Here is a 14,891-nt window from a genome sequence, read left to right as displayed (position 1 = left end):
GAAGCTCTAATTTTGTAAGCATGTTTGTTATCAGCCATCTTCTCTAGTTCTGTAATCGTCTGCCATAAATATAGAATGTCAAATCAACTGTATCAAAATATTTTTGTGATCTTGTATTAACATAGCTTCATCGATGACTTTGTTTTATTATTTTAATATGGTAAGTCAATGAATAAATTGTATTTAGAATAGGCACATGTGTACAGTCAACAATAAATATGAGCTTGAAATAGCTCTTACTACCGACCTAAAAATGAACAGAAGATCAAGCGTTGTAAATAATCCTGACAAAACTTCACAAGAGACAAAATGCAAAACTGAAATTAACAACTATGTCAACTATGTCAACTATATATATGTCATCTTACGACTTTCAACAATAAATAAAGCCAATACCCACAGGCACTTGTTTTCTATCCATGGCAAGATCTACTATCCCTTTTCTATCCATGGCAAGATTTACTATCCCTTTTCTATCCATGGCAAGATCTACTATCCCTATATATATATATATCGATAGTAGATCTTGCCATGGGTAGAAAACAAGTGCCTGTGCCCGATTAATGATCACGGTTTTCTCTACATTTTAACTGAGATATCATAAAATTGTATTTATACTAGTAATATGTCTCATTTTTATATTTTATCATTCTTATACTGCATGACAGGTCTGTCTCTTAATTATTTCAACGGGCGATTCAAGTTTTACATAGTAACTTATTATATGAATCCTTTTTTTATTATTTCAAAGGTTCCCGCCTTGGTGTACTTCAGAAATGCTTGTACATTTTATATTGTGATTAAACATACTTGAATATTTCTATGAATAAGTCAAACAAACAATGAAAAATACATAGACTTTGCAGTTTGCAGAAAAAAAAACCCACTGCATATTGTTAATGTAAAAGCTACTGTCTGAAACACGCACCTGTCGTTTTGTTTAGAGATTATACTACACAATATGTGACGTCAGAGGTAAATGTTCATTCATAAACAACATAACACCAACGGTGTGGAAATAGAAAATAAAAAGTATTAAAAAGCCCTTTGGGCTGTATTTTCATCATGTCACGTTCATCGAAGACTTTTTTGCATCAAGGATACAGTTTGTTAGAAGTCAAATCCAAGGTAACTTTTAGTTTTGGGAATTTCGTTATGACCTGGGTCACACCTGTTCAACAGCTTCATCCAGGTAACAATTTTATTACTTCGACCAAAAAAGCGTTATGACGATTTCGGGTTATTTCTTGCCGAAAATTTGCAGTTTTATTTTACATTATGGAATGGAGAAAAGGGAATTTTTATTTCTAAAATTTTCTAAAAATACACCCTTTTATGACAGGTCATTTAGGAAATTTGCATGCTTGAATACACATGTCACACAATGAGTCATTATTTACATATTTTCTTATCCTGACAAATTTTATGTATTAACAACTATTTCATCAAAATAAAATGGTAGGGGTGGGGGATTGCACATAGCATAGACAAAATGATAGAAAAAATGGGACGTAGTGTTGAAAGATCTCATTGATAGCGTTTATAATAGTAAAGAAGCATTATATTTATTTTCAGTATTATTTTTTTTAGAGTAAATAAAATTTAGCAAAGTGCTAATTTTTGCATTTTTCTATGACTATTTTGAGCAAGTTGCAGGGCGCTGCACAAGTATCTGTATGGTATTTTCAGTCTTGAAACTTTTTAATAGTTTTAAAACAATGCTTCAAGATCTTGTTTTGATTTAATTATCTTCTTTTAAAAAAGAGGGCCAAAATGGGGGTAAGTTCAAGATGAATAATGGTAGAAAATCTTGCAAAATGATGTTAACATGGTTATGGGTAATTTTTGGTGCATGTATATGTGGACTATACATAAAATTTACACTGATTATGCGGTATGGGCTTGGCTCATTGTTGAAGGATTTCAGTGTCATTTGGTCTCTTGTGAATATTGACTTATTGGCAATCATACCACATCTTCTTTTTTATTCTTTCTTCAAAATGATAAACAAATTTTAACTGATTTTGATGAATCACCTTAATTTTTTGTTTTCTTACCAAAATAAAGGTAACAATAATTAGTAGACACCTGGAACAAATCACAATGAAAATTTTTTAATGAAACAAGCTAAAATTTACTGTTTGATGCCTGAAGGGACAGGACATTCCTACCCTCTTTAAACTTTTTTTATTGGAGCATCATTGATAAGTCTTCTTTAAACTCAATATGATAATGTAGCTTGTACTGTATACTTACTACCTAACCTTTTAAAGGCTTTACAGATTTTTTGGGTTCCTCTAGATCTGTGCATATATGACATGTACATGTATGATGTACATGAATATTTTCTTTGTTGGGATCAATATGTAAACAAACAACACTGATATTTTGTAAACAAACTTCATGTCATATTACATGTACACTAACACATACCAATATACCTTTAGCTTGGTACTAGATTTACTATGTATTTTACTATAATTTTATCAATTGTAAAATATTGTCATACTAGACTGGAACGTTTGACAGAAGGATTATTATTCGATGCAATTATAGGTTGTAAACAGTTACATAGTTCTAATGTAAATACATGGTATTCTAGTATAGATTATTTTCAGAGAGAGATTGAATTACCAAATTTTGACCAATCAATTGGTTCTTTATGTCAGTATGTTAAAAATAAACTATGTAAAAGTTTAACATTTTGGAATGAACTGAAGTATCAAACAATTAACTCTGAAAAAGGGAAGCTTGGTACTTGTTTTTCTATAAAAAATTGTTTTAAAAAAGAAAAATATTTAGAATTAAAAACTAAGAATTTATCCATGTTTATGTCTTGTAAGATGTTTTATTTCTTTCCAGTTTTTCAACATTTACATTTGGAAAGTTGAAATGTTTTAACTGAATGGGTAAATTTAAATTAATTATGAAAATTGTTAAAATTAGACCAATAACGGAAATTACTGCCCAGTTACAAACAGTACCAGGGGATAATTCATGATGATTTCTTTTTGAGTTACATGTATATGTTTCAGCACATGTATATTTGACTGGAACTTTAGCCTGGTAAACGTGTTGTCTCCTTGTAAAATATAAAACATATTAAAAATGACTCTCTGCTAAAGTCTTTTATTGATATAAAACATTCTTACTTTTCACTAGAAAACACTCCTGTCAGGTTTAATTCTTATATATATGTGGATGAAAAATAAAAGTCCCCAAAACATTATTGTATTAGAAATGTAAATATTTTGGATAATAGTTTATTGGTCTGTTGAGTTGTTTTGGATAATACTTTGTTGGACTGTTGAGTTGTTGTTAAAGTAAACCAGAGATATCCTAGTTAACAAAATGACCTAACTTATAAGCTGTATGTCAGTTGCTGATCAGGAATATGTTTATAAAACTATCTGCTGCTACACATTTAAATTTAACATGCTACATTTTGTACATGGTGTTTGGGTTGGTTTTTTTTCTTCATCAAAAGCTCCTTAGAGCTATACTATTTCATGTATAAAAGGAATATGTGGTGTTTATCAATGAGACAGCAACTAAATTACACAGAGCAAAAATGACATCTAGAGGTTAACATGGTTAACATGTGGTTTAGTGTCTATTGAATATATGATAACCTCTATATTTACATGCATAAGTTCAGAAATTTGTGGAGAAATTTAGCAGAGACATTCAAAGATGTCCAATCAATTTTTTTTAAACAAATAACAGTAAAAAGTGAAAGCAATAATATTTTCTTACTTCTGAGTGCTGACGTCAGACACATATCAGTCATTCCCAAAAAATGGGTACAATTACAAAATTTCAGTGTCGCCAGCAAATAACCACAAAATGCAAGCTTAACATATGTCACAGATAATCTTTTTCGTGATCTAAGTGATTAATATGTATACTAAAATAAAATTATATTCTTTTGTGATGTATATCGTAAATATATTTGTGTGATTTTCTATTCAATATACGGAAATCACACGAATTCCGAATGTCGCCAAGAAAAACTCCAAATATCGGTGTGAATTAAAATACTTTATTTCATCTAAATCATGATTACATTTGCTTTTTTTATTTGACACTATATTGATTTTTATCCACAAAAATATTTTAGAATCAAAAGTTATAATATACACTTTGATTTACCCATTAAACCAATGTCGCCGATAAACGTATAACCTACCGTAACGTATCTTTAGGTACAGTCAAAAAATATTTATATGATTGGAAATCATGCCCAAAGTGACTTTAAGCAAAGTTGATACATCAAATTTTAAAATCCTGCCTTTAACTTTTATTGCAATGAAACGAAAAATTAAAAAAAATCTTCTCTTTCTCTTTTTTTTCGATTGTCGCATATAAGAATCCAACCTACGTAACGCGTATTTTGGAACGCACTAACCAAGAACAAATCAAAATGATGATTATTTCATTGAAAGCACCCATAAAGCTTCTCAATAATCAGTTTTTAGAAAGCAACTCAACAATATTGTTACATATTTCCTTGTATAATGTAAATAAAACTAACCTCCGTTTAAATAACCTCCGTGACGCAGTTATTTACAGTTAAGTTGTCAGACTTTTTTTTATCAGTATCAGCGGCTGCCGACACTGCCGAAAGTCATTTTTGTAGCAGACATCATTTATTTTAAAGAAAACAGACAAACAAAATACAGATTTTGAGAAAAAAAATGTTGTTTTGAGAAAGGTATAGGTTAACTTGTTTTTTCCCTATAATGTGAGTTTAATAAACGTTATATCAGCCATTTTCTTATATTTAAAATAGTCTACAACACAACTTGTGTAATTACGACGACAATTATAACTTTAAAAGCGGTTTATGGCAAGCATTTTCAAGATTATTTAGGACTCATCAATGTAACGGAGGTTATGCAAATAAAAAAAATCTAAAGATGCATGTAAACACGATCATACCAATTGAAATTCTTGTACATTGTTATAGATATCAAATAAGTCCATCAATTATCACTAATAAAAATCAAAAGGTGATGTCAATCATAGACGACATCATTGATTTACGTTACGGAGGATAGAAATTTAAGGAAAAAAAGTTTTTTTCTCTAACAGGACTTTACTCTTTTTAGATAACGATTTACTAAGGAAAATGTTTAATTCTGTTGTCTTGTTTGTCATTTAATTCCAATATTTACATTCATTTATATGTTTGCTGTTGGTAAGAACTTGCATTGTCCGTTATGGAGGTTTTAAATGTCGTTACGGAGGATAGAAATTTTCGAAATGAAACTATTTTGACTCCAAAACTTCATAGTTGAGTATAATACATACATTATGTTGTGAAGGAAGATGACATTATCTGTATAGAGCTAATAAAATTAAGTTGAACAGTATTCGGTTTAGGTAAAACATATTTTTGAGTGAAAGTTCATGAATCGTTACGGAGATTTTGACAAGAACAAGTCCATTTGACTAAAAGAAACATATAACTTGATAGAAAACAGTTTTTTAGTTTGTAATGTCAATAAATTGTTTAGAAAAGCTAGCATTAAAGAGTTAAATGTTACTATGTATCAGCATTCAGATACTGGTTTGATATCAACCTCCGTAACAAAGATGGGGGTGTGGATTAATACAAGCATAAAAAATACATACAAGTGATTCAAAACATAAATAATAGGGTTTTTTTCTGGAAAGCTGTATTATGAAATTAAAATATTATACAGCATAACATTTCATTAGTTTAAATTTATTACTAAATAAGTTGTGAAAACTACTTATTTGAATTATTTTTTAAACACTATATTAATTCAGACCTTAAAATTGGTATTTGCTTTCAATATATACAGAATAATACGTATAAATCAGTTTGCTATGGTGGTAAATGTAACCCATTTCACATGAGCCTGGATTTAAATCTTGTGTTTTTCTCTAATGCAATTTTTAAGATGACTTTATACAACACTAACCTCCGATACGTTCATACTTACCTTGTCTTACAAAAAATGCTAAAACTAGAAAACAACTAAAATGGTGTAAGTAAAAATTTAAAAAATGACAGACTAGATATAGACACAGAAGAAAACAACACTCTCTCTCTGCTCAGTTGAAATTTATTTTTTAACAGTGTCTACATTCGAATTGTACCCATTTTTTGGGAATGACTGATATATACATTGCAGTGTTCCAGCTAGGCCGTTTTCAGAGGGCGCGGCGCCCGCCCTTTTCCGAGTGGCGCCCTGTGCCCTTTTTACAGTTTCCAGGGCGCCCTGCCTTTTTTGAAGATCGATTGCATATTAATTTGCGTATTGATATGATACGCTAATTACTAAATTTTACCTGGGGAAAAGATTATGACTTTGTTTACCACCCCAAGCTAATCAATGGTTACAACTGGTGTCATAATCTGTTGTTATAGGTAATCCGTTTATCGGATGGGTCATTAATGATCATCAACATTAATTCGTTCAAATAGAATCGGTCAGTCGGCAATTATCTTCAATGAAGAAATGTGGATACAACAACTTGGGCACAATTTGCGATGTTTACCGTAGTTTCATGGAAGAAACGTAATGGCAGAAAGTTGGAAAACCATTATAAACTCGTTGAAGACATTGTTTTACTTGTTTTCTGTAAAATAAACAGAAAATTCAGACGTATTTGTCATTGACTGCCTTCATTTTTGATACGAAAATAACAAAATCGGCTGCCATATTGTGATCATATTTACGTACTGTTTATAATCCTCCAAAGAAGGAGCACACCCGAATAAAGAAAGATAACTCAATCTGATTTTTTTCCTAGCATTGAGTAACCCATTTACATATTCTAAAATGTGTCTCCATACTTCTTGCTTAAGAATATATATGTTTAGGTATTTATTTTGAGTTATGGGAAAAGTTAAAGAGGGTCTTAGTAGCAGTGTTGGTAGGGTGCCTTGGTCATCTTTTTCTGTATTCTTTATTTTTGATACTATTTTTCACTGTTGCTTTATATCCTAAAATTGTGAATTTACTGAGCACAGCTGTTTTGTGCTGTATTGCCATCAAGCACAGCAGGGGTAGAAAGGTGAAACTGGTAAAATGTGGAAGACCATAGAAACAGTATGAAACAGATCTCCTTTCAAAACATACTGCATATAAAGTTCAACTGTGCCAAGCAATGATAAAAAAACTTGTGTGACAAGCTGCTTGACAAGTTTTTCAGCCTTAAAAGTAGAAAGATAGAGTTCTATATGGGCTAAAGATGTTGTTCTTGTATAACCTGTGATTCAACGAATAAACACAAATGTTTGATTAACATCTTTTATTAAAATATGCCCTTTTCATATTATCATAACGCGCGTTAAATGCCCTTTTTCAGGATTGGCACCCTGCCCTTTTGAAAACCTAGCTGGAACACTGCATTGTATGTTAAGATATAGGAAGATGTGGTGTGAGTACCAATGCGATAACTCTCCATCCAAATAACAATTTAAAAAAGTAAACCATTATAGGTCAATGTATGGCCTTCAACACGGAGCCTTGGCTCACACCGAACAACAAGCTATAAAGGGCCCCAAAATTACTAGTGTAAAACCATTCAAACGGGAAAACCAACGGTCTAATCTATATAAAAAAGCGAGAAAAGAGAAACATGTTTAAATTACATAAACAAACGACAACTACTGTACATCAGATTCCTGACTTAGGACAGGTGCTTTAGTGACAAAAGTCCAAATTTAAATGACATGATTTGGGCTTTAATTTTATGTACACCTCTTGTCTAAAAAAACATTACCAGATGCAAATCCACAATTTTGAACAAGGGTTTCATAAGGGGGTGGGGCACCCTGATCCCTTAAATCCACCTCTGATCACCATTGTTGTTTAAACCCTTTTCTGTCAGACTAATCTTTACTGCTGAAATGTATACATTAACTACTTATATTTTCAGCTTGATGCAGAATTCAGAAGATTTTCAGTTGACAAGTCAAAACAGCGCAAATTTGAAGATTTATATACAAAAGTAGAAAAGCTGCATCGTTTGAAGAATGACCCATTTGTAATAACATATTCGGACAAAGATGGTGATCTGCTTCCTATTAACAATGATGACAATTATAACCTTGCCCTTCAAACAGCCAAACACCTTCTACGTATTATGGTGCAACGTAAAGGTTTGTGTACTACCAACAAATCTCAAATATTAACCTTGAACTACTTTTATTAAGTTATGTATTGTGTAAATATTTTGATAAGAGATCAATTGATTTTATTAAGTGGGAAGGATGTGTTTTTAAGGCATCAGAACTTTATTCCAGAAAATTAGCTTGTTTTAAAGTTTTTAGAGATAAAAACTACACATGGATTTAACAAGTTAATCATCGCTCAAACTAATATAGATATCACACATGTATAAACCTAACTAACATGGATTTAAATAGGTATTTTCTGTCCCATGTTATATAATTATACATACATGATGTACAACATACACTTAAAGGTTATATTTAGCAATGATTTAAGAAAGTGACATTTGGGACCTTTGTCTAGTATTATCCAGGAAGTACAGAATTCTTTGATACTGATAAAATATTTGCCTTAATTTGTTTAACTTATTTTCAGCTAGATTTATAGTTAATACAACTTTTTTCCTTATTGTTTTATCATTGGAGTGGATTTAAATATATATATATATCTTCCTTTTACATTGTTTATGATAATGTGTTATCAGTAAGATATCAAGATTTCAAGATTAAACAAAATTATTTACAAAAAAAAAAAAATATAACAAAAAAAAAATTATAATAAAGACTTCATGGCTGCCATTTTCCAGTCAATGCTAGTCTCGTTTGTTGATTGACTTAACTACTCATCAGGGTTCTAAAGATGCAGGGGACTCAGTGGTAGAGTGGTCAAATTAGTTACTATTGTAATCAGTAGCCAGTCAACCCGCTCGTTCAGGTACACTCGACTCCAATCTTAATTAACTAGGATTGTCAGTTTTTCTATAATAATCGAAGGTCAGCGGTTTTCTCTGGACACTCTGGCTTCTTCCACCAATAAAAACTGGCCGCCACGAAACAGCCCAAAAGGGGGGGCTTAAAAGTGGCATGAAACACCAAAAATTAAAAAAAGAAATTTCAAGATGCATGATGTGAAATATTGTATCAGCTGAACAAATATACCATTTTAGAGCAAAAATTTTTAAATAATCCAAATTTGATTTTGATGTCACATTCTTGCTCTATTTTGTCATGTTTGTCATGGAGACTAAAATGATGAATTATAAAGCAATAACATTAGTTTTTAACTGGCTGTTAGGTTTTCCATGGCAACAAATGGCAAGTCTCTGGACTCACCTTAAAAAATTCTTAATGAAAAACGTGACTTCTTGGTAACCAGGTTATGCTAGTGGAGGTATAGTCATTGTTCTTGAGAGAAAACTAGAATTCTGCAGGAAGATGGCAGTCCTAGACAATTTAGATCATCAAAGTTGAACCAATTTTATAAAAAGAGTTGAACTCGAAAGCTCATTGTTGACTGGCTAGTGATTGATGTGGATGAAAGACAATTTTCTACTACAGGTCCTTTGATATACATGTGTTAAGATTTTGAACTATTGACATTGATGTTAACATGGTTAATACCAGATACATTGTAGCTTATAAGTTCATTATTATGTTGTTCTTAACTCATTGCTGAAGACTGCACAATAGCATATCAAAGTGTGCATATCTTTCATACCACTTCTTTTATACATTGCACCTCTAAAAATAAACAGAAAATATCACTTTGTAAAAATTTATGATCATTTAAGATTTTTGCTTATCAGTTCGGGTGACAACATTCATAAATAGTATTACCATTTTTCACACCAATTTTACTTATATATTTGTAGAAGAATGTGCGTTTGAAGTGAATGGATATGGCACACTACAAAAGAAGAAAAGTGCAATAAGCAAAATGTTGAGTAGTGAAACACCGCCAAAGCCTCGTATCAAAATAAGTATGCCAGAAGATTTTAGACGTGTATCGGCCATAATAGATGTGGACATAGTACCAGAAACACATCGTCGTGTCAAACTGATGAAAAATGGTTCCGATAAACCATTAGGATTTTATATTCGTGATGGAACAAGTGTTCGAGTAACCCCACAAGGTTTAGAGAAAGTGCCAGCTATTTTTATTTCACGTTTAGTCCCAGGAGGTTTAGCTGAGAGCACTGGACTGTTAGCGGTTAATGATGAAGTCTTAGAAGTAAACGGCATAGATGTAGCCGGAAAAACTTTGGACCAAGTTACGGACATGATGGTAGCAAATAGTTCCAACCTTATAATAACTGTGAAACCGGTAAATCAGAGACTGACTCTTGCCCCAAACCAACGAGGTGGTGTTGGACGACATTCCCAAATGTCCAACATATCCCAGAGTTCCGCACATTCTTCCCAGAAATCTTATGATAGTGACATTATAAATGAACATGAAGAAGATGACGATGAGGTTCAAGATCTGCTGCCAAAGAGTGATGATAAGTCAGAGAAGGATAAAGATAGTGCTGTAGTAACGTTATAGTTTCGTTGTTGCATCCATTTTGATGCATTGTCATGAAAAAAAGTGCATTTACTGTATATTGTTATTCTAATATTTCACTTTGAATGTTTTCCTAACAATTTGTTTATGTAGAGTTTTGAGAATGTACATTTTGTACCTGTACACTAACGCCTATATGCTATTACTTGATTAATCTTGATAAGTCATTTCCTTCCATTTTGATAAAGAACCTGCAAAAGGTTCATGAGTAATTTTTGTCTATTTACATTTGTAACAAAAGATCTTTAGAAACAGGCAATATGCAACAAAAGATATATAGAAATAGGCAATCGATTGAAGGTATAATATTGTTAATTATAATGCTACTTGCGTAATAAAAGTGATACTCAGCTTCATCCCTCCACAGGTTTTTTTATCACCTGTCAACTTATGTGTGCAACAAACATTTATTTGAATTTTAAAACTAAATTCCTAAAATGATTCCATTTAGATGAAATAGTTTTGTAAAAATTTCAAAAACCTGGAGTGTTTTGGTATATTGGTAAATTTTCAAATTTTCAACCATATATAATTTATACAGAAAAATGTGTTTCAAAGCTTACAGTTACATGTGTCTTGTTAACAGTGGTCTTTTAGTACATGTATGTGTTCAGAAATCAAGTGTCTGTTTTTCATAAAGTGAACTTTTTATGTAATGTTTTAATTGCCCAGGGAGTAAGGCCGAATACATATGATAGTTTTAGATTGAATGTGTATTCACATCTGTTTTGAAAATGAATATTTATGTGTTACAAATGTAAGTGCAATGAATATTTAAGATTGGTATGCAATAAAAGGGACTTCCAGCATTTTGTTTAAACAAATATAGTTAAATTTATTTTTATTCCCCACCTACGATAGTTATGTTTTCTGGTCTGTGCGTCCGTTCGTCCGTCTGTCTGTTCGTTCGTCCGTCTGTCCCACTTCAGGTTAAAGTTTTTGGTCAAGGTAGTTTTTGATGAAGTTGAAGTCCAATCAACTTGAAACTTAGTATACATGTGCCCTATGATATGATCTTTCTAATTTAAATGCCATATTAGAGTTTTGACCCCAATTTTACGGTTCACTGAACATAGAAAATGATAGTGCAAATTTCAGGTTAAAGTTTTTGGTCAAGGTAGTTTTTGATAAAGTAGAAGTCCAATCAACTTGAAACTTAGTATACATGTTCCCTTTGATAAGATCATTCTAATTTTAATGCCAAATTAGAGAATTTATTCCAATTTCACGGTCCACTAAACATAGAAAATGATAGTGCGAGTGGGGCATCCGTGTACTGTGGACACATTCTTGTTCACACAATTTTTAAGTGTAATTAACACATGATTATAATTGTGACTACAGTGTATACTTGCTGGACATCTTTTTCTCACTGACTTTCACATTAAAGAGATAGGAAATTTCTTTTAAAGATAAGATCACATCAACTTTAACTTTCCCAATTCCTAATAAGGATTAGAGATTCTTTAGCTTTTAAAACATGATGGTTAATAAGGGCAGTTATTTTAGGTAGGGGAAAACATATTTTCAAGAATATTTTGGGGGATGTGTTTTAAAGAAAATTAATATGAAGCCCTGTGCAAGATATGCTTTTATTTTGATTCTGCTGTACGTGTACAAGATGTATTTGAATGTGTATGTCATCATGTAAAGTTATACTTGAATGGACATTTTCACCCTGTACAATGTTTACTTCTAATTGTGTAAATATAGTTATAGAATTAGAACTATAGCTCAGACAACTTTATCACAGAATGCAAATTTTAAACAAACTAATGTAATTATACAGGTGAACAGTATAATGTGAAGATTTATATATTTTTTTTATATTTCTTGTATTCTGTAGTTTTCGAGAGGTTAGAACATTATTTTAACTGCTGAAAGGTTGTGATTTTTTACTATACAATGTATATGGACCATTTTGCTATTATTTTTTTTTAAAGAAAAGCACATGCCTTAATGGTTGAATTTTAATGTAAAAACAATGAGTTGTGAATATTTTACATATTTTATTTTGGTTTTTTTTTTGCTTTTTCTCATCTTTGTTGAGATTTTACTCCAAGATGAATATGTTTATTTATATATACAAAGTTACAATACTTGTTTAAATTTATGTTTGTTGTATTGCGCAATGGAATGTCAGTTTCACTTCAACTATTTATAAACCTTAATTACATGAATTAAATTTAGAAATTTGTAGGTTAAATGACGGTGAACTCTCTAAATTATGAACTGGACAAATAAACAAGTATACAAGTACATGGCCACATTTTTTTTCCCCAAAAAGATATGTTTCAGAATGATATAATTTGAAGTTGGAGTTAGTTCCCTTATTTGTTATTTTGGTGGGGTGGGTGGGTGGTTTCCTTATTTAACTGACCACATTAAAACATATGGTACAAAAATGTCTGATGAAAGATCCAAACAATATGGTAGTTATGAAATTAAAATTGTACAGAAAGAAAATTTTGCTCAAGTCCAGAGATCAGAATAGCAAGTTGAAGTTTGCTGATTTATGAAGGAATTTGTGCATGTAGTCCTCCAACATGGGAACAAAAGAGAAGTAACTCTAGCTCAAATATTGTCAAATGAAACCTACATGTATGATGTATCTATTAATTGATACATTGCTCTGTTTGTATAAATCAGAAACTTTGCTACAATATTTGGTTGGATTTTAAACATATCTTTGGTATTCCAGTGATTGCACTGTTTATTTAAATACATAATTTTTATGTTTGTTTTTTTTTTAATCATAATGGACATTTTGGTGCATGATAAAGAAAAAAAATATTTTGAGCTTGGAATGATTTACTGTAAAAGTTGCCATAATTTCGTTTTGCTTAAAATTTTGTGTATGATTCTTCTACTCCTGTATGTTTACCTCTTCACATAAATCCATGAATGAAATTTTTCTCAGAGTTGTCTACATTAATTTATGTTGCATATACATGTACCTAGGGCAGAAAAGATGAGCTCCACTGAAATTCTTAAGGACCAATTGAAACAACTGATGTACTTCGAGGAAGAGGCTTCAATGCAATATAAAGGATATTAAACAAATATTTTATTCACCTTGTGTACAAATTGGAATTGCATTGAATTTTAGCCCCTTTGTGAATCTTATCATTAAAGTTGTATCTAAAAATCATTCCAGGTTTAAATGATTTTGTTTTTATTTTGTGTACGATACATTGTTTATGTGTTGAAACAAATGTAATATATATTCAATGTATTCTTATGCATGTTTTACCATTTTAAGTCTTTTTATATTTGTATTTAAATCATTTTATATGAACAACTAGCCATATATGTTATTATTTATTGTCTAAAATTAATATGCTCTAAAAATTGTCCCTATTTTAAGTGGACAGCTATATAGCTAATGATATTCTAATCAATAGCATTATTTTGTATCACTTTGTCAATTTAAGATATATTTACACAACCTTCTAAAGTCATGATTTGTTGTTATTTGTGAAAAAGAAAAAAAAGCCTCAATTTCTCTCTAATTGATTAATTAATTTATTTGATTAAAAACTAAAGTCTTCTATAAAAATTGCATACATTATTCTCACACTAGATTTAAAACTTTCTATAATGATTTTTTTTCAAATTTTTTCACCATTTTTTTTCAGTAAGTTTATGAATAAATATATACATGTATATGGTTCATGATACTGTTTAATTGGAAAAAATAAAAACACCTAAAGGTAAAAAAAATTGTTTATGGTCGAAATCGAATTATATGCTTAAAAAAATTACCTCACTCAAATCTGGCATTTGTTTGATAAATATCCCTAATGACTTTTAAGACTTCTTTGAGGTCCAAACTGTATATATAGATCAACCTATACTACATCACCGATTTCGTTTATTTTGATCTTTTTGGAAAGTCATAATGTTTATAGATAAAACAGCAATACAAAAAGAACTTTATCTAGTCATTGTAAAAATTAGTTTAGACTTTGTTCTCCTTTAAGCCATTAGACAGCTAGATTTAGAAAGGCTTTGTTAGAAAATCTTTCTCTTGCATTCTTTTTGTTTGAATTATCATTTATACAATATAATTGATGCTTCCTAGTTGCTGTATATTCTTTAAAATTTATCAGTAAGTTTTTATCCTAATTTCTTACATTCCATAATGTTTTGCCAAATTTTCCAGTTCAAACATTCTTTCTCCCTGAAAACAAGGGATAACTTATCTATTTGTACATGTACTACTCATCAAGGTTATTGGAAACTTTACCTTACTGGTTAGAACCAGTTTTATAATACATGAAGAATAAGAGAAAACATAGATTATTTTCCAATTTCTTTGGTTCAATGTATTGT

General features: G+C 30.6%; 1 protein-coding gene across 1 annotated transcript; it reads left to right on the top strand.

Moving 5' to 3' along the window:
- The first annotated feature begins 954 nt into the window (after nucleotides 1-954).
- Nucleotides 955-10,724, top strand: LOC143079106 (partitioning defective 6 homolog gamma-like). Its single transcript, XM_076254284.1, has 3 exons — nucleotides 955-1,128; nucleotides 7,918-8,140; nucleotides 9,865-10,724. The coding sequence occupies exons 1-3, from the start codon at nucleotides 1,066-1,068 to the stop codon at nucleotides 10,536-10,538; spliced, it is 960 nt and encodes a 319-aa protein (XP_076110399.1). The 5' UTR covers nucleotides 955-1,065; the 3' UTR covers nucleotides 10,539-10,724.
- Nucleotides 10,725-14,891: the final 4,167 nt, after the last annotated feature.

The sequence above is a fragment of the Mytilus galloprovincialis genome, chromosome 6 (genome assembly GCF_965363235.1).
Source record: "Mytilus galloprovincialis chromosome 6, xbMytGall1.hap1.1, whole genome shotgun sequence".
In the NCBI taxonomy this organism is placed as follows: domain Eukaryota; kingdom Metazoa; phylum Mollusca; class Bivalvia; order Mytilida; family Mytilidae; genus Mytilus; species Mytilus galloprovincialis.
Note: the sequence above shows the minus strand (reverse complement) of the source record. Positions and strands in the feature narration are given on the sequence as shown.